This window comes from Caloenas nicobarica, chromosome 8 (assembly GCF_036013445.1).
Source record: "Caloenas nicobarica isolate bCalNic1 chromosome 8, bCalNic1.hap1, whole genome shotgun sequence".
Classification (NCBI taxonomy): Eukaryota; Metazoa; Chordata; class Aves; order Columbiformes; family Columbidae; genus Caloenas; species Caloenas nicobarica.
The window spans coordinates 7,605,626-7,626,890 of record NC_088252.1 but is presented as its reverse complement, the minus strand read 5'-3'; the positions used below and the strand labels follow the sequence as shown (position 1 = coordinate 7,626,890).

Genomic DNA, 21,265 nt, shown 5'->3' with positions numbered 1-21,265 from the left:
TTGTTTTTTAACTTAGCCTTCTGTTTCCTGCTGTTACGCTAAATGCCTTTTATTTTCTTGCAGGTGTTTGTAGCCAATCCTAACAAGACACAGCCTATATTAGACATCCTTCTAAAGAACCAGACCAAACTTATTGAGTTCCTCAGCAAGTTTCAGAATGACAGGACCGAGGATGAACAATTTAATGATGAGAAGACCTATTTAGTTAAACAGATCAGGGATTTGAAGAGACCAACACAGCAAGAAGCTTAATCTCCAATAAACCCTTAAAATATTAAACCCAAATTCAGCATTTGCTGTTAGATATTCAGCATCAGGCACTCTTATTGATTCATGAGGAACATTACTGCTAATCTGCTGTTCAGTGAACGGTTTTTGTTCTTCTCTTTTCTTTTTTAGTCCAAGTTGAAAAACATAGCTGCTGCTTTCTTGCACAATGTGGACTTTCTTGATATTTGTGTCATTTCAGAATTCAAAGACACTGCTTGTTTTAGGAGTCCTGAAAAGAAAGATTCTAGGTTCGTGAAAGCAAACATATAGATACTAGTTTGGTTTAGGAGAGAAGGTATTAATGTAGTTAAGTAACAGGTTGCATGCTTGCAAATCTGAATAAATCTGTATGTTTGCACTTACCTTGTTTGAGATATGAGCACAATGTGACCTGTGCATATCTGGCACCATAGTATAAGATTATATGCCTTGATTTAAAAAAAAAATGTGCAGTGCTTTATTTGTAATCAAAGGGGAAATGTATCTAAGATGTGATCTTATTGGGATTAACAGTTGTCTTGCAAATAAACTGATACTGAAACTTAGCAACTTTTAAAAGAGTGAAATCTCAAGGTTGATAAGGAAAATGTATATATGCCTTTCACTGCTTTATAGATTTTTTTTTTTTGACATGATTTGATTTTTCTGAGAATTGACTTGTAAACTTGGAAATATGTTCTAAGGGGTTTTGTTAATTTTACTTTAAAGGTATTTCAGACAGTAGACCTAGCAGTGGCATTTTGCATTTCATTTCAACAGTGCTTGCTGGTTTCTTTTGTATATAACTCCTAGGCTGCTCATTTCTTTAAAATATGATTTAATTTGTACAGCAGAGGAATGTTATTGTATTAGTCTGTAACTATTACCTAATATTGAGTTTTGCAAAATGAATGCTCACATGTAATTGAATACTTCAGATCACATGGAAATGCTGATTTAACAATCTTCAGTACTGCAGCATTAAAAGGAAAAAACAACAACAACAACAGAAAGAAAATTATTTGTATTCACTTATCTGATGGGGTGCCATCACTTAGGGTAGGCTGAAACAGAGAACTGGAACCCTTTATACTACATTCTTACTGGATAATATTGGCCTTATTCAATTAAACTAGCATTGTGCTCACCAGCTCTGCAAATGGCAAAGGTTATGCTAAATTAGTATCGATTCCTCTAACTTCTGGCGAGCCTGCAGTGCATCATTTCTTACAGTAAATAACTCAGTACAGTAGTTGTGAAAGTGAATGATTTAATTCGTTCCAACTTCAAGAAACAATTTCATAGACGTCCTAGAGTAACAAAATGATTTAATTTTGTTGATTTTGTTCTTTAATGCTGCAAACTATCAGTATTTATAAAAACAAAAGACCTAACTGATTTTGCACCATGTTTTTGTTACTGTGACCATACAAAAGGAATCTACTAAGTATAGCTAAATGATGTTATTAAAATTGTATCTATCCATCATATAGTAATGCTGACAACCAAGCAAACTTAGAGATTGGAGTCTGAAAGTTCAAATTCTGCATGGCTGAATCTGACTGAGAATGCTACAGAAAATGTTTGTTGCTTCCTGTCCTCTTCGTAATTAAAATATTGCAAATATCAGCAAAATGAAACTCCTAAGTGACATTTAAGCTGATTTGAAAGCCTTCACAAGGGAAGTCAGGCCAGAAAATTGCCTGTTTTCACTCAGTTTTTTAAAGTTGCTCTTAACCTTGTAATTGGTCTTTTGAAGGTTCTTAACCTGTCCTTTGCAAACCAATTCATTTTGCCTACAGGAAAGGAAATAGCTTACCCTGACCGAGGATCACTTGCACAGGCAGGCAGAATTGGCTGTGAAGTGATATTAGAGTTCAGTACTAACAGTCTATTATATTTTGGTTTATCATAGCTCAGTGGAGGAAAATATTATTTGCCAAGTTACTCACCATAACATATAAGGCTTCCTCTTTAGAAAAATGTAGACGTGCTAAAGATTTCTATATGTAAAGAAGTGAAAACATTTGGACTGGGATAGAGGTTACTCTATATTAGGCCTCAGAAACAATGGCTATGGTGACTTTTTTAATATGTGAAAACATTTGAATGTTGGCTTTCGAAAAGAAGTTGTGTTTAAATTAAAGCTCATTTGACGTGCTCTTCGTATTGAAAAACTATTGTTCTGGAAGTGGTTTCTTATCTGCTTGAAGGCTTAAGGATATTACTAAAAGTTATTTAAATGTGAGCAGGTTTTGGTTTAGCCTTTTTTTTTTTTTTTTTTTTTTTTTTTTAATGAGATGTATACAGTTGTAATTCTACTTCCGTGGTAGCATTTCATTTCTCCTGAGGAAAATGTGTTTCTTATCCAAAAAATCTGGCTGGCCCCATAATTTAAATTGAAATAAAATTTTGAAGAAAAATGTGTGTTCTTTCCTGTGTTACTGGAGAGGGTGAGTTTCTCGTGGATGCGTATCTGTTCTCTTCATTGCCTTAGAGGGGTTCAGCTTTCTCACTTTTAAATGTGAAATAATTTTAAATCATTAAAAACTCTGGCTTACAAAAGCATTTTTAAGGGATTAAGACAATGTGCCGTATTAGAGATGTAATCAGTTTTAATTAATTGTTGGTAGCCCCTCTTGCCCATTTGTAGCATTATGTGCTGATTCAGTTCCTTTTTTGCATGACTGAGGGCAAAGAGGGGAGATGCTATTTCCTGCATCATGTTGAGAGACAGGACCTGATAGGTCATTTTTGACCCTTCTCTAATTTCAGGAGCCGACAGTGCATGCAATTGGTAACTCTTTCCTTAGGAAATCCTGTGGCCTTTTTGCCTTTGAAACTGGCTGCCTCTGTTTGTCGTAGGTAACATCCCAAGCTATTCAATGTGGCAAACACTGAGAGCGTGTTGCATTTAGAAAAACAAAACGAAAAAAATCCAAACATCTGGGAGTTTTTGATGCAGATTCTTCAGATGCTTTTGTTTAGCAAAATTACTGAAAAATCTGCTTTCCTGCCAGGAACATGCTTGCAGACAAAAATATTTGGTCTTTTATAGCCCACCCCAGTAGAGGCTACACCTGCTTAAGCCTCTATGTAAAATGTTAGTATTATTCTCCCTCACTGTTAGTAAGATCACAGGTTACCAGGGGAAGGAGCGATTGATACTTGTAGTCAAACAAATTGCAGATTTTAATTAAAAGGAAGAGTGATCAAGTCGTGTAGTTGGCGGGGTGTTTGGATGAGATGGCCCCGGCGGGAGGAGGTGTGGGCAGCGTGGGGAGATGCTGCACTGACCTCTTGCAATGTGTTTTCCCGCAGAGTGCTCAGCAGGACCTGCCCCACGTGCTGCCCCCCGGGACCCACAGCGGGAGTTGCAGGTTGTGGACAAAGCTGCTGGCGGTAAGTTTGCTTCTGTTTATGCCTGCCAAGTCATGCCGAGCAGGCAGCTTCATCGGTTTTTCTTCTGCTGCTACCCCTTTTTCCCCCTTTTATCCTAGACATTTGCTTGCTGCTTTGTTGAATAGTTTTCCTGTCCATATTACTTTCCCTTACATGGATATTCACTTGAGCTGATGCCATCTCATTGGGTGCAGTACCTTATTTTCTGTCATCATTTTGGTTATCATACATCTGTACTCGTTTCTATGAAGGTTTTGGCCTTTGTGAGGCTGCTTTTAGTGCTGTTTCTTTTAGCTTTTCAGCATATTGTAATTCAAATCGATGGTTAGTATAATAATGAGGAAAAAAAAATAACCCTTCTTTTGCATGTTCTCTTTAAATCAGTGTTCAACTTAAGCTGAGCACATTGAACTTGTGAAGAGTTGTTTCCAGTGTATGTAATCTGTATTTACAAGTGTATCTGGGTCGATCCAGTTTAAATCCCATCTGACTGGAGGCAGGTCAAAATAACAGAAAAAAAATCAAAATATGGAAAGAACTTAAAAGGAGGAGGGAGAGGGACACTTCAGTATATTGAACTCTTTGATGAAAATTGGTTATTTTCTGAAAAGACCTGCTTCCAACTTAGAGATATCTGCTGACTTATCTCGATTTAAAAAAAACACCACCACAAAACCCTGAGTTATACAGCCAACATATAATTAGGTTTTTGATAAGTGTGTTGTATTCATAACAAAATCTAAACGCAAGCTGGTTTTTATTGGGCTTGTACTGCAGATTCTGGTTTACACAACAAAAGTAAGGATATTTTGTTTTCTTGCTCAAAAATGCACTGGCCAGAAGTGGTTTTCTGTCACTTTTCAGAAGCAGACCTTTCATGCTAAAGGTTTCCTCACCATCTGTTGCAGGAGAGTTTTCCAGTTGTGCTGCGGTGGGGCTGAGCGTAACTCCAGTACTCCCCATGGCATCCAGTGTGGGAGAGCATTGCACATCTGGAGGCGACCCTGCCAAATTGCCCAATGTGTTCCTAATAGTGGTAAAACTAAAGGACTGATCAAGAGGGCATGTTTGGAGGGAAGGAGGATAAAGAATATGCTGTACTATAAAAATATACTTTAGATATTGCAGGGGGAGTGGATCTGTTTGATAAATATATAAATGCTACTTTTTCTATCTATTGAAACAGCTATGCATGTGCTATTTAAGATAAATGGTTATGACTGGAGTTGTTTGCTCTTGCCTAAAATTAAATCAACAGTAGATGTTCTTGTATTTCTTCCCCAGCAAGTGCCTTGTACCGAGCTGTCATGGAGGATCCCGTTACAGTTCTCGCTTCTTCCTCTTGCAGCTTTGGGAACGCCTCACATCCCCCGCGCAGGAACGCGGCAGGGATAAAACTGTGAGTGTTGCTTAACAAGGTTCTACTGTTGAAACAGATGTTGAACTAAATTTAATATTGCTTAGTGCTATTTAGAGACAGCAGAGGATTAAGTTTGTATTTAATTTGAACAAAAATAAGAGTAGAAGCTTCATAGATTGGGGTGGGGGGGCTGTTTTGGCAAGTTTAAGACTACTGTGTATTCTAACATTAATAAATAAGCATTCATAACTATAGTTTGGGGCATATAATAAGGCACGCAATACATGTAGTACAGTGTTTAAACAACTGAGGTGTCAGCAAGCCAAATTTTTGGGCTCAGCTCTTTAACAGACTCTGCAGATTATATGGAATTAAAAGAAAATGTGTGACTAAGAGAAATCAGGCTGTATTGCAGGCTTCTAGGCATCTAGACAGGTTGAGAAATATAGTCTGGAGAGACTAAAAGGTGCAAAGGTTCACATGGCTGTCAAACTTAGCTTGCAGCAGCTGAATTTCCTTATCTTCTTCCACCTCTGGAATTACAAAGTGCTGGGTATTACCACCTAATATCCAGTTACACGAAAACAGCATTTAAGTGTTTACAATAATGCTACATTTTTTACATAAAACATTTTTGCCTTAGCCTGTAGTTTCTTAAAGAAGTAAGAGAATAATCTCACAAACGAAACCAGCATATTGGCAGGGCAAGGTTTTTGTAATGTCTCTTCAGGCTGTTAGAGCAGTAGGGAAATCCTTTGGGCTTAACTTTGCGTTGCTGCACACGCTTCATCTTTGAGGAGCACTTACGAAACACTGATAAGCAGATTAGGGTCGAATCTTAGTTGTAAGTCATACCAGAGCAATGTTGTAGAAAGAAAAAAAGCACAGATAAAGCTAACATAACAAGAACACTTACATACTTACAGAGAAGCATAGGATGAGTGCATTCGAAGTCATGAATAGCTTGTAAATACCTGTTATTTAATTTAGAATATGAAATGGTTTGTCATACTAGGCTGTAGGCCATCAGAGTACAATGTATAGAATAATAGAATCATTTTGGTCGGAAGAGACCGTTAAGATATGTTATATGGCACACACTGTACAGACAGGATTGGAATTTTGGCTTCAGTTTATCTAATGTTAGAAACAGATACTTTACAAAGAACGAAGAGTGAAAGAGCTATGATGGCCAGTGGCTGAAAGTATTCTTGCTTCTCAGTGTTACTTGGGAAGCTGGAGCCCAGCTCTCCGATTTCTAATGCCGATATTCTCATCTCTTGGGTATTCACCCAGTTTGGGTGAAACCTGTGTATGGATCGGGAGAGACATGGTGACAAAACCAAAGTTATTAAAATATCAGGGAAAAGCACATCTCTTTCCTTATTGCTCCTTTACAATTTTAAAATGTTACCCCTTTATATCTTTGATACGAGAATAAACTGAAAGCTGGCATGAGGTAATGTAAACTTCTGTACGGAAGCTTTTTAAAGGGCATTAAGCTGTGAGTTCATTTCTGTTAGCTGAATGCTTCTTCTGAGCTACGTTTTCTTTTCTTTTAGCCTTTACTGGTGTAAATTAAATATCCCTTGGCTATGCACTGCACTCTTGGTAACTAGTAACACTGGCAGCTGTGTGCATGTGGTTTTATAATTTGTAGTGTGCTCTGGTATAAGCTTCATATGTGAAAGAGCTAACTAGGCTAAATTTGTGGGGACAGTAGGTTATTGACAATTCTCGATGTCTCAGTTCCAAAAAGAAAACCCTTCTTATTTTACTAATAAGGTTGTTCAAAGCCTAGAAATTGCTAATAGTTGTATTGATACTTATGTTGGCTGATGACTCTTCAGAATGAGTGCTAAACTGCAATCTAGTTTTGAAAAACGTCTCCTAGGCAGGTAACACCCAAGGTGAAGTATTACTGTGTGGTTTCAGCCTGTTTCCACCTGCTGTCCAGGTGCTGCTGCCAGCTCCTGCACAGGAGAACTGGCACCGCGGCCGCTACAGCTGCCCTTGCCTCTGGAGTCAGCTCCTCCTGGCTGACCTGGCTGTGCCTCATCTCACAGACTTCTTCCACATGGGATGAAAACCTCCAGGAAAAAGAACCTGCAGCAAGATAGGGCAGCGAAGCAAAGGGTCGGAAAAGATGGGGTTTTGCAGCAGAGCTGCCGGCATTCTCTTAACACAGGACTGCAGGGTGAATGGTGGTTTTGTGGTACCTGTCTTTGACTCAGATAACTGTGTGTAGTCAGACACATGAGCTGAACTGTTTCTGTTCTGGGGATATGATGGTTTGTAAATCTTATCTCTTCTGGTGCTCCCACTCTTTGTGTCTGCACTTCCAAGTCCCTAAAGGATACTTTCTGCAGCTCTGTTTTCTGTTAGTTAATCCCCCTTTTACCGAGTCTACTTCTTCACTTAAAAAATCCCAGTCATTTTGGCAAATCACTTCTTTCCACTCTTGCCCTTCCATTCGAATTTCTACTGTTTGTCTTTTCAGTCCTCTTCCGAGGAGCTCTTCTGGATATTTTGGGAAGTGTTCTTTAATTGCTGAATCTCATGGAAGAAGTGCAGTTATTTATGTCTAATCACTTTTCCCCAGTTGTAAAGGGTTTATCATCCGGTATCATTGCTGCAGGCAACGTGGTTTCCTATAGGCCAGTACTTATATATCCCTAGAAAATAGTGAATAGGCAAAGTGGGGGGGTCTGATGAGTACAGCACATGCGGGGCTCACAGAGCTGTGTCAGGCACGTGAGAATTTTGATGGTGCTGTGGTGAGAGATGGGAGCAAACAGCTCAGTTTGACCAGGGTGAATCTTCCTAATGGTCAAGGTGCCAAGGTTTGGCACAAGGGTTGGTTGACCAGGTGATGTTAGGAAGCCAGGTGCTACCAACACCCACACACAGCTGTGTGGGGCACTGAGTACCTGGAGTTGGTAACAGATTTATAAAGCAGACAGGGGTTTGCCTCTGCTTTCAAAATGCTGCAAAATGCTGCCCTATTTGTATAAACCCTTGTATTAGGGTTGCTGGTGTCAATGACAGGCTCTGTCAGTGAGCGAGCTTTTGCCATCTTTCCCGTCACTTCTGTGCTGTACGTAGGTGGCTGGGACAGTCTCCTGGTCTCAAGCTGGCAGGCAGGGTGCTATTACAGGTGAACCTTGCTCTCCAAACAGTCAAATGGTATCTGTATCATCCTGTGACTAGACAGCAGTCTGCACTGAATCTTCTGAACTCAGCAGAGATCAGATCTTTGGTTTCCTGTTCTCTCAGTCCATTAGTCCTAAAAAGACTGTTTCTGCTGTAGTGGTTTGATTTGCTGTGCTGCTACCAGACATGACAGGTTTCAGGACTAATCTATGCCCTAGTGCCCAGGTTCTGACTGACCCTTGCAATTTGCTTGCAAGGTAAATATCTCCAACCAGACCCTGTCTCCTTCCACTAGTGTCTTGTTTATTAGCGCACTCAGGACAAGAAAAGGCAATTGCAAATCAGTGTTTAAATTGGTACACCAAGGGGATGAAGGAGCTCAAAACATTACCCAGACAACAGCTTCATGGCCTGATGGGAAGGTTGTTCTCAGGACTGGCCTGCAGCTGCTCCTGGAGAGCACTGGGTGATGATACCCATGCCACTGTTGTCTCTTGAGAGAAAATGCTTTTTGTGCCAACATTTCCACCCTTCTCCAAGCTTATCCTCTGGCATAGTTTAGCGCTGATTGAAGGCTGCTGGAAATAATGCTGTCTGGAGCGATTGGCTGGAGTAGGGTCCTTCAGCCTGTAGCTGCTGAACCTATGGACACGTGTGGTTTGCTTCTGAGGGGTCTGCAATGTCCACAGGTTTACATTCACTACACAGGGAGGTTTTCTGCTCTTTGTTGGGGGAAAAAAAGTCAACAGATTATGTATGGGTCAAAAGTCCTGTGACAGCCAGGAGATGGCTTTAATTTCATTGTTCTTATCTTACAGTGTGGCCTTTAACTTCAGGAGGCAGAAGATAAGTGAGAAGGTATCTCTACCCAGGGAGAGCATTGGAAGTTCTCGTCTGAGGTTCTCCACACCACAAAGAAAACTCCTCTCCCAAAGTGGGTAGTTTTCTGTCCATTTTTGCCTCTACAGCAGTGGAGGACACAGAAGCAGATCTGAGCCAGACACTGGTTGTTCCTGGTGATGAACAGTTCAAGGTTTTGGATCTAGCTTCCTTGATATTTCTGTGCCTGATCCAGAGCCCACTGAAACGTGAAAGAAGATTACTGGTGGCTTGGAGGGCTTTAGAGCTGGCCTCTAGGACAGTCCAGGTCTCAAGGCATTCCTGAGCAGTACTGAGTGGGCAGAGGAATGTCTTCTTTTAGCCAAGTACAGGAGCTCAGGCATTATTGTTTATAATGCAAAAAGAAACAAATGAAGACAAAGCCTTGAGAGCATTCCAAGCTGTAGGAGAAACTTCTGCTCTATGAGCCAAGGACTGGAGCAAGTCTGCTTTCCACTGGATTTGTCTCCCGTTCGTGTTGCCCATGACAGGTGGGAAGCAGCACGGAGGTGGCCACTGTCGCTCTGCATGGGTGCGTTGCCCGGTTTACTGGCGCCAAGGAGAGTTTGTGCCTTGGTGTGGGGTGTAGGCAGCCAGCAAAGGAAGCAGGATGGGGAGGAGGAGACAGCTACAGCTATTCCAAGTGTCAATGTGGAGCTGCTGACAGGCAGCATCCAGCAGGTACGTGACTCTGGAGTGGGATTTGGGGTACAAGGGGCAAGGGAGCAGGGATGGGAGAGATGAGGATGCTGTCCTGCAGGGTGGCTTGGGGCTGAAGGGGGTTGGGGAGGAGGAGGTGGTTCCAGCAGAGAGGAAAGGACATGGAGAGGGAAATACTAGCTCAGAAGGCATCTGGAATTACTGGGAAGTGCCTCCTCCCTCACTGGAAAATGTGAGTCTGGGCCGGTGTCTTGCAGATGGAGATCCCTGCACGGGGCTCCTGTAACCTTCTACGCTGCCCTGTAACTGGGGAGGATTGTTGAACATCACCCTCTACCCTGCCCAGCAGGCACCGGTGACACTCATGGCTGTCAGAAATGCTGCAGTCACGCAGGGCCATGTGACATTTGTAGTCGCAGCCCTTGCTTTGTCTGATACTGGCTCTCTGGATAGCTCTCTCCATCTGAAAGTATCCAAAATTGTTGGGGATCCTGTGGGGCATTGCACAGTTTGGTTAGTCCAAGTCAATTCAAAAAGAAATATTGTGTTTCGATCCTCTTTACAAACCAACCTTTAAAAAATTTTTTGGCAGAAGCAACCTTTTTCCCCTCATGGAAAATTTCTGCTTTCTCAGAAACAGAATTTTCGTTCAGAAGATGTCCCCTATGGAAAAACCCAGTCAGGTCCAATTCTAAAACTCGATGCCAGAAATCATCTAGCAGGCGTTGGCAGAGGGTGACTCGGGGTGTTATGTATAATTTAATCCTAACTGGGGCAACGTAACCACATGAATTTGAGAATACGAGCAGGCGCTCAGCATCTCTGACTCAACATGCAGTAGGCAATCCACCAAAACCACACACGCAGAACAGAGGAAAAAGAGTTATAATCATTTTTCAGTTTTGAAAGCTCAGTTCTACCCTGAGAGAGAAACTGGCAAAATGTCATCAGATGCACCATATCTGCTTCCTCTTACTGACTTCCAAATCCAAAGTGTTCGCTTTCGAATAAGAAGATGCCTTTTTTTTCTTTTTTTCTTTTTTTTTTTTTTTAGCAGATAGTTTCACCAACAACCAGTCTGAGAAACGAAAACGTTTCCTCCTACTATAAGAAGTATGCTGGGGAGAAAATGATCTGGCATGTTGTTTGCAGGCACAACAGACTTAAATGTTGGAGTTGGTTCTGTTGATGCACAAGAAATAATAGTCTCCAGCCCTTCTTCCACAGCTCTGCTGCTGCTTTTCCATTCGGAAAAGAGACCAGCCAACTGAGAAAGTACTGTTTCCTTCAGCAGAAAAAGGATTTGGGATTCAAGCCTATCTCAGAAGGTAATTTAAAGTCTATTCATGGAAGCATTGCCTGATTTAGCACACATCCTGGGAAAAAAGCAGGCTTCTGGGCAGGAAACATGGCTTTTCAGGGCAAGAAAATATCATGTTGGGAAGGGAAAAGGATGGAGAAAGGCAGGTGTGAAGTGCTTCAAGATGTGGTAGTCCCAATAACACAGGAGCTCTTACCAGAGGAACAAATTGATTAGTCCTTTTCCTAAAGACGGACTTCTTCCAGACACACCAGGAGAGACTGTCAAAGACCGAATTGCAATAAATATCCAGCCACCAACCTATCCATATAAATTATTGTGAAAGGCAATGAAAAGATGTTTTATTGATCACTAATTTCACTCCAGGTATCAAGGACAAGTTTCCTCTGCTTAAGGATAGCTCTGATTTTTTTGAAGGCTTTTTTATTTTTTTAAGCTAAACCATTAGCAATTTAAAGATGTTAATTTTTTTCCCCTTTAAAAAAATATTTGTTGCAGCTGAACTAGATTGGGTTTAGTTTGGTTTCTGAATGCTCAGATTTGTTGACTTTTCATCTGCAGCCTTGAGAATCCAGTGCACTAACCAATGTCCTTACCGATGTGCTTGATTCTGACTTGTGCATGTCTTTGAAGTTCTTTGCCTCAGAGCCTTCAATTCTAGACAATTTTTAATGTAAAGAGAAGCAGGAACAAAAAAATTCCTTTTAGAATAAGAAAGAACTACTGAAAAAACCCTTTCATGTCTATGCATTATAAAAAGGGGAAAAAAAAGTAGTTCAAAGGTTCTGTGCCCCCTTCCATTGTAGGTCTCCTTTGATCACTTTGTTCAAACAGTTGTGTCCTGTTTTGGGGGTTTTCTCTAGTGGGAGCCTTCCCCTCAAAGAAACAGATGAATAACCTTTCTCTTGTTTGTCCTTATGTAAAACACGAAGCTTTACACTGCTGCCTTTCAGATGCCATCATGAGCTGCTCTTGCACTTTGAAACAACAGACAAAATCCTACTGGCTTTTCCTGTTGTCGCATCTTGGTTTTGAGAGTGATAAAAATGAAAGTTAAACCAGGATGACAACATTTAGGACCCATCTCGTTTCTCAGAGTTGCAGAGTTAGGAGCACTCAGCATGTCACTGCTCCTGCAGGAAAGACCTTAATGAAGCGCTTAATGAAGGAAGTCTTGTTTCTCAAGAGTCGAGCATGGTTGCAATCTCATAATAGCAAGATTTCCACCTAGGCAGCTGTTGGCAGTTCTGAAATGTTCAGTTAACCTGTTATCTCTTCTAAATATAAACATGTATTTAAAAAGAAATAGAAAGTAATAGGAAGTTATGTCATGCAGGGTGATAACGCGAACCCCAAACATTCCTTGTTGATCTTGTCTTTGCACTGAGTGTAGGATTACTTAATGTCACAAGTGCTGAATATTTTTGCTAGTAAAGTGATGCATTTTAATTAAATTCACTGTTTAAAATTCAGTTATTCCTTAAAGGTACCCAGTTGTCCAGAAGGACATGCTGACCTTAGATATGCAATCCTCTGAAGAGGACTGTTGGAAGTATGAACTAGAAAAACATGCTTTCATATAATTCACACACAAAAAACCACGGAGAGTTTCTTGGCCAGTTAACTACATAGATGTATGCCGTTCACCTCGGTTAGTTCAGCTGGCCATTTCAAACTGACACTGTTCAGTGTCCGATATCAACAAGTCAGGGTGTGCGTGTCCTTCTGTTTCTCTCTCATGGAATCTGGACTTTGCTGCTGTTAGTTGGCTCTGGCAGCGCGGGCCGAACCTCAGCCCCCCAGGCAGCTCCAGCCTCTCCTGTGGCCGGGGTGGGAGCCCCTGGGAGTTCAGTGGCTCACCTCTGAAGGGCGTTTTCGTGACGGAAGCAAGCAAATATAAGAGCTTTGCAAAATTCAAGATGCATTTATCCGCAACAAAGAATGTATAGTTCTCAGCAAACAATAAGCATTTATTCATTTCCATGCTTGGTTGGTTGGTTTTTTTCCACTGCTCAAGCGTTCTCTGTGTTGAGGTTGAATGTTTCAGGGTCCAGTAGTTCTCTGCCAGCAGATGTCTTCTTTCCTGAAACAGAGAGGCCCTGTTTTCTCCTAGCATCTTTGCCTTTGCCTAGCCTCAGTGTAAAATATCCTTTGCTGTAAAAATGTGTTTCTTATTTCTCTCATCTGCCCAAGGTTCCTTTCTCTCTGAATGTTGTCTTTTATCTTCTCAGATCCAGCACTGGTTTGATCTTGCTTTCATCTGCCAGTATTATCCCATCATCAGCTAGCGAGAGAAGTGGACAAAAAAACCTGGCTTTATCGGGAGCAGTTATTCTTTTGTTCTCCAGAGTTCCGAAGGGCTTGGCTTCTAATGGTCTCTGTTCAACCTGTGTGTGGATAAGGAGGTAAAAAACACCATGGTCTTTACTCAGCATAGGAACATGGGGCGGTAGGCAGTGAAAGTTGGTCAAAAGATAAGGAAGCAAACACTTAGGTTTCAAGCAAATAAATATGAATCAAGAGGTTTCCCTACCTACCGCAGTGTCAGTGAAGCTGTGACAGCTCACTCCTGAAATTTTAGACTGCGGTACAAAATGTGAGTGTTCTTTGGTAAAGGTAAAGGCTTGAAAAGGTATGGTATTTTTTGTTGTTGTTGTTCTGTGAAGACAATGTAATCTATCTAGGAAAGGGTGATCAAAGAAACCCTGTCTTGGGGGGTTGCAAGTACCTGCTGGGCAAGTAAAGTAAGTGTTGCTTAAAGGTCAGGGCACTCTGTTGGTAAGAGAGACGTATTGAAAGGGCAAAAGAACCACCGTGGGCTTCCTGCGTCACTACAGCAAGTGCTGTATGAGGTTGAGAGAATGGCTGAACAAAGCAAACCACAATGATGACAGGATATTTAAAATAAAATGGGGAAATAATGAGTCATCCCCATTTATTAAAGTGGAGGGCAAGAGATTTCTGCCTCACTTAGTTTATCTATGGGATATAAAGGCAGCCTTTAACAAAAGGGGGGGAAAAAATCCCAGTTTCATTCTCTTTAACCCAACCAACTAAAATCTTTTTATACTATGGAAGTTACCAATTATGTAATGTTATTACCAAAAAATCAGTATTTTTCAGGAGTCTTGGCTTTAGTCTTTCATTGTAATCCAAGTGGTATGTTGCTTGGTTGTGAACAAACACATCATTACTCGTTGCCCAGCCAGTGGGTCAGGGCAAGCTCATGAACTGCTCTGCTGCTGTGTTGGGCCAAGAAGACTTGCTTGCAAGGCCTTAAACAGATAGAGAGCACAGGTTTATCTGGAACGGATTATCGCCGTATAATAGATAATGTATTGATTTGGGAATTTATTTTATTGGATTTTGTGTTCCTTAGTGAAAGTTGGACTTCCCAAAAGGAATGCTTATTTTGGGGGAAGACCTTGCCAATGCATTTTCCAAGAGATTCCTGCTATTTTGTGCAGATTTATACTTCAGACCCTCTAGTACGTTAAGCGACCTCTTTGTCCATCAGAAGCTTTTTCCTAAGAGCTTTTATGCAAGTTCTGTTGCTACTTATTACTCTGGTAGTAAATCAGGTTGCATATGTTGGATGCCTAAGGTGCCCAGCTCTGACACAGGCGATGTCCTCCGAAACAGTCCTCCTTAACAAGGCAGGCCGGTGCTGCCAGGAAAGCTCACTCCTCTTGGAGAGTCTCCGTACAGTCTGTTACTATCCATCTGTTGGTATGAAGACAAACATCTTGCAAGCAACGGAAGTCTGATAATGTGCACAGTGTGAGTGCGTGTGTAGGGATCGTGTGTGTAGGGATTGTGTGTGTTGACATCATTAGTGCTTGGTCACCTAGGTGATGGATCTTGCTGCTATAGTAACCCAGAGGCTACATTACTCATCAAATACGAATTTCAACAAACAGGAATGTTTAAGGTGTTTATATCTTGTGTCCTCTGTAACCCCCTCAAAATATTTACAAGAACTGTAAAATGAGACCTAAGTAAAGGTTTTATTCCTCTTTTTTTTTTTTTTTTTTCTCAGGACTATATCCTGGAAAAGACGTGATATTTATGCCCAAGCATCAAGGTTAGGATAGATATTTTTGAAGAAAGGTAATGCTATTGCTTATTGCCTTCTGAACTGATTCAGACACCAGCATGTTTTGGTGTGTCTCACTGAGATCTGTGAAAGATGATTCATGAGTCACAAGAGCACAGAGTGGCAGATCAGCTCATAAGATTGCTGATTTTTCTTTTTGATGACTGTATAAAAATCAGGTGTGTTTCAGGCATCCCACAGTTTATGCCCTTCATTACCCACAGTGTGTCACCTTTTTCACTTGGACGTTAAAGTTAGGCGATTTTTTTAAAATTCCTTAATTCCTATATGGTGGCACTTAATGCAAGAGAGATGTCATCTTTGCTCTCTTGTCCCTGAGACCTTCTGAATAGGAGCATGGCAATTACTGGACGTGTTGAATTTGCTTGCTCTGGCTTTTATTTCATTTGAGCTGCAAAGCAGAGGATACTTACATAGCAAAGGCTAGATTGATCTCTGCCAATTGCTGACGCTGAGCTTGCTTGAATATGTATAATATGTGCTGATGCTATAAATAAAAGCAGCTCTGTCCCTTGCACCGAAAACTCTTTGTCAACCATGCAATACTGAGATTTTGTTAGGTATTAATTAAGTTATGAGTACATACAGGATGCCATGTATTGCTAGGAGGGATGGCAGATTCTTTCCATGTGACCCAATTTGCAGTAGGTCTGGGTATGACAAACAGGATATCCGAACAAAAGGGTTTTTCACCGAGTCACCTTCCCAAAGAGGTGATGAAACCGAGGATGTCCAAGCAGTTGTTTTTGGCTTGGGTTCTCAGTGAGACATTTTTGTCTGCGTGTCTGTTGAACATGGTGGTCATGGTTTTATTGTTCTTATTTTTTCTTCATCTTTTTGGTGTGTGTTTTCAGTGCTGGGTTCAAAGGCAAGGCACCAAAAAGAAGTACTAAATCTAAGGAACCAGGGCAAGAAGGAGGGTGCCTGCTGTGCGAACATTTTGGGCAATGGCTGGGCATCAGGCAAAAATTTCAGTAATGACAGAAGAAGAGAAAGAGGGGAGAGGAGATTCGGGCTCTTTCTTGCAGAGTCCTACATCCAGTTAACATTGAAGTTTCCATCTCGTAAGGTTTATTATTAGTATTATAGTGTTCTGTGGTACTTCATCCCTCATAGGTTCAAGATAATGGTGGTTTTCTGAGCACATTACGTAGAACCCTGAGATGTTCATCAAGATCTGCTGATTAAAGAGAAGGAGCAGACTCATTTAGAGGATGTGGCTGTCACGAAACACCACAGCAATTATCTCTAAGCTTTGAAAACTAGTTCTTCAACAGTCAACCTTCTGGAGAGAAACTAACTTTTCTTTCCTGCTTCCCTGTGTAAAACCTGCTGGTGCTGGTATTTCATGTCATGCTCCTTTCTCTTCTGTGTGTTCTGTTCTTGCCAGAATGTGTGCTATTCAGGCTGAGCATGCTCACCCCTAGCAAGCCCTGAAGAAGAGAAAAACTGAGGTTCATATGGTGAACCTGTTGGTTCAAATGCTGCTTGGGCAGAGCTCAAGATGAGATGAGAACTGAGGAAGAATGCAGCTTTTTCTTGGAGCTGAACTCTGTGGGACTGAGACCTCCCACCTGCCTTATCCCAGAATATTACTTAAATCTATTCTAGTCCCATGCCTTTAATCGCCTTTTATCTTCCTCAACCAGCATCTCCTCTAGGTTCCCTTTCTTCTGCTTTTGTTCCTAATCTATATCTTAACACTTGTATTCAGATGTAAAGATGAGGAATAGGGCCCTTCCCACTTCCTGGGCTTTCTTGGCTTTCAGGCTTAAATCCCTTTCTTTGCAGTAGAGCTTTCTCACCAACTCCGATTCCCTCCCTGCTGCTCGCTGCCTTTCCAGAAGTTATACAAAATTCTCTATGTGGGTTCTTCCAAAGTATTTTGATTTGTGGAACCCCTAACATGTTTCCAGTTAAATTGTGGATACCGCTATAGAAAAAAACACCCTCCAAATAATAAAAAAGTATAAACTGTGCGACAGTTCTGGTGGCTTTGTTGTCTCTGGTATGGTCCCTGCTTATCCAATGACATAAAAATACAGATTGGGTATTTAGGGTGCTGTCTCCAAGCCACCTTTTTCCTTCCCTTTCTCACCATCCCTCCTCACTTTTTTGCATATACCTGTTGGGACGTTTTTGGTGCCACAAACCAAACGTGAACAAGCATCCTGGCTCTGGCTCCAGACAGTCCTGCCACCACCGCGGTTAGCTGGATGTAGTGGTTCGGGTCAAATCCATTGCACATCTGGTCTGTGCATACTTTTTAAAATGTGGATACTTTTTTTTAATACTGCTTGAAGGATGCTAAGTTTTAGCCTATTATAGACTAGAGTTTATAAAAGAGAGATAACTGAGATACCTGGAGCTCGCTATAGTTTTCAGGAATGTGACTAATCCAGTATAATTCTTACTATTAGAAGAAAATTACTCACTCGTTATTTTTGAAGTACATAATGGTAATAGATTTCCATTTACCTTCCCAGGTGGACAAGGGCTTCCCGCTGCTGCCTAACCATCAGTTTTGTTTCAAGGAAGAGAAAATAAGGAACAAAAGACTCGACCCATGACAGCTGTAGTAAGGATGGACATGTTACCCCAGCTGGAGTGGCAAGAAATTCAGCTCAGTTCAGCTACAGATGAACACTGTAACTTCCCATGGAAACTACTGGATTGCTTCTTTACCTTTGGCTACAGGTAACTGTTTCACCTCATGCAATTATGTAGGGTAATTGGACTATACAAGGAATAGCAAAAAACATCGGTGCATCCTCCACATTTGTGCTTTGCTCCTTTAAGAGTGATTATGGTTTTCTTCTTACTTGATTTTTTTTTTTTTTTTAGCCCAGCCTGTCTTTTTGCTTTCTTCCCAGCCACCTGGTATGGCATAGGAAGGGAAAATAAAAGTATACTTTCAGCACATTATTGAGTTCTGCTCATTTTTACAGCTCACTATCTAGTACAAGCCCTTATTGGAAGTGCAGTGGAAAAGCAGAATGATTTAAGGACTCCAAAATTCACATTGTCTTCCAGCCTGATATCGTGAGGGACTATTAATACACCAGGCAGAACTCTGAAATAGATGCAGCTCAGTAAATGACAAACACATTTTGGTTGGCTCAGAATATATTAAGGCATTCAGCATTAATATATCTTGTGCTCTCTATTATTTTTTTTTTTCTACATGAAGTGGTACTTTTCAAAAAAGTGAAAAGTGGCAAGGTAGTGGGCAGTTTCTCTGCTAAAGCTTTATAAATTTCCCACTGATCTATTACTTGAGAAGTGCTATTGTGCTGCTATGCTTAATGAAAGATCTGTTAAGTAAATTGTTCCTGGGTTTCAACTTAATTACATGCAAGAGATGGAAACTTCGTTATCAAGGGCTAATAAAATGTCAGGTGGCTTTAATGAAGGCAGTACAGTGGCAGTTTTAAACTGAAACCTGCTTGCTTAATAATAGAAAAGACGGGATTTGGGCAAGGTGCTTTATAAGCAGCGTGTCACTTCACTGCAAAGCAAGAGACACAATTTTTAGCTGCGTTAGCAAGAAACGTAACATTTGTTGTCAGTATTTATCCTCTAAGCCTCGGACCGAAGAGCCTATAGCTGGAGAAGATTTCGTATTGAAAAATTCTTTTAGCCTGAAACTCAGCATATGATGACTAGGGTGATTTTTCTTAATGCTTGCAAAGCCATTTATCCAGCTAGGTAATTGAAATCAGGACATGTCTCAGAATGGCATGGCTCTGACTGGTACTAAATTTTGAAATGTTAAATAAGTAAAGACACTTAAAGTTTCAGACCTTTAATGCTGACCTATTTTATAATCATTTGGATGGTCTCCTATCAATTTTTATAATACATGTTTTGGGTTCATTGTTATGCTGAGAATAACTTGCCTTCCGCACCAATCCTGCCAATTTTTTTGTGGTACAGTAAAATTAATATGAATATTCCAGTTGTATTCACAAATTCTGCAGACTGGTAGATTGTTAAAGGCACTTGTGCCTATTTCCATTATCAGAATTGAAAAAAAAAAGAAGAAAAAAAAAAAAGAAGAAAAAATAATTAAAAGAAAAAAAATGTTAAGAGCACATGTGAACTTCAAGAGCATCCTGCAGGATTCTGGACCTCATGTGGGACAGTCTTTGCTCAGCGATGCTTTTGGGGTCCACTTCATGTTTTACAGGGTGATGATGTTTCAGCCGTGCCTGGGCAGGAGTTGCAGAACCAGCGGCCAGGGAGGGCAGTGGCCTCTCAGGTGAGGCTTCCTGATGGAGAACAGTCAAACTGATCCACACACATGCTCTGATGGCTGTCTTGCATATCTGATCAGTGCTACTTTCCACTTAAAATGGGAAATTAAGCGCTGTACTCCAGAGAAGACCTGGTTGATGCAGTAGTTGACAGGCCAGTACCTGCCTTGCATAGAAAGAGCAGAGCCACTGTCAGTGCTGGCTGGTGCTCTGCTGCTGGCATGGGGTGCTGCTGCCGTTCAGTCCATTCGCCACTCTGAAAATCAATAATCTAGTTCTGTCAGTAGCCTCATGCTTATTTCTCTTAGTATCTTTCACATATGGCCTAAATATTAGAAGAGGATCCTTTGCTCTCCCAGCTGCAGGCTTGTCCCACCAGTCCTGCAGACCGACTGGTTGGGGGTGGGAGGTGAAGGCATGTTTGCCACAAATGCAAAGAACAAACCCCGATTTTCTACAACTTCTGCCTTTCTTGTCAAGCTTTTTCTGCCATTTATCAGATATACTGAGAGATTTCATATCACTTCTCCGCAGCTGGCAGCCTGGCTTTAGATTTCTTCTCTGTGATGAGAGCTGCTCAGTGGACCATTGCACTGGAGACAAAGGAAGTAATGTAGCATTTCTTGTACAGAAAGCAGGATGCCATGAAGAGTGTAGCAAAACAATCTAAAGAAAAACCAACCAAACAAAACCCACAACAACAACAACAACAAAACCCCCCACAAAACCAGGGCCAAATCTGTGAAAGCCATGCCCAAGAGTGATGAACAGGGTAGAAAGCAGGATAACCTGGTGGATCAAGTAGACTGGGGCGCAGGAATTTCTGCCCCTCTGCTTCTGTTCTGGACATTTCCATGCTCTAAGGCATGTCATTTAGGATGAATGTTATTAGAGTAGTTAGCAATTGCTTTGTAGCTTTTGTCATGGAAGATCCTAGTGTGGTGGCTCTCGGTTGGCACGTTGCCTGTGAGATATTTGGATCTGGCTGTAAGCGTTCCTCATGTCAGAGCTTGGGACCATCTTGTCTCAGTTTGAGCTCCTAAGATTAGGGGCTGTTTTGGAACTGCTGCCCCTTATCTCTGTGCGAGATAAAACTTGCAGTCCTGATACGACTTTTACCCACGCAGCGGGATCCAGGAGGACTGAACGGCTCTAAATACTGAACAATGGCAAGTCAGCACTATGAGCAATTGTTGTTGTGAGTCAGTGTTGAATACCTGCCAAAGATGCCTTTTGCAAATAAAATTTAGCACTAATTTATCAATGGGTTAGTTCATAACATGAGGTAAAGCACTCAGTAAATAATGAATCCTCCTGGATCTAAAGAAGATGCTCATAACAACTTTATTATAAATAAATACTATGTTTAAGTGGACCAAATCAACCTAAGCGTACTGCTGGTTTCTCCACTGACAGTTTGCTGCTTTCCTTACAACCCATGTCTGGTGGAGAGGGTTTTGTTAATGCCTTTTTCCATTTTGTTACCTTGACAAAGCTGTCAGCATGTGTCCTTTACTCCTCGCTGTGCCAATGCTCCGGTGAATGCTGCACACAGCCCGGGGATGCGCCGCTGTTCGAGGCAGCCCCTCGCAGGCAGCGCTGCTCCCCGCTGCTCCCCACACGCTGTCCAGTGGCAGCAGACCAGAACCAGTGGCACAAGAGCAACCTGCCTAAATTCCCTTCTGCATGCCACACTCTGCTTTTGTCAGGAAGGACTTTTTCTGGATCATTGTCCCCATTATGAAGATAATCCATCTGTTCTGATGCGCAAAGCTGACTGTGGGAGAGAGGCCACCTGAATAATTTTGGTTCCTCCACAAATTCTGGTTTCAGGCCTTGAAACCAACAGCAACTGGCTTTTCTCAGCT

At 41.4% G+C, this 21,265-nt stretch overlaps 1 protein-coding gene across 1 annotated transcript in view; it reads left to right on the top strand.

The window, feature by feature from the left end:
* Positions 1-2,631, top strand: part of CAB39 (calcium binding protein 39) — a 43,502-nt gene extending 40,871 nt beyond the window's left edge. The window contains exon 9 of the mRNA XM_065639924.1: positions 64-2,631. Coding sequence (XP_065495996.1) covers positions 64-252 — 189 coding nt within the window. The 3' untranslated portion in view covers positions 253-2,631. The remainder of the gene's footprint in view (positions 1-63) is intronic.
* Positions 2,632-21,265: the final 18,634 nt, after the last annotated feature.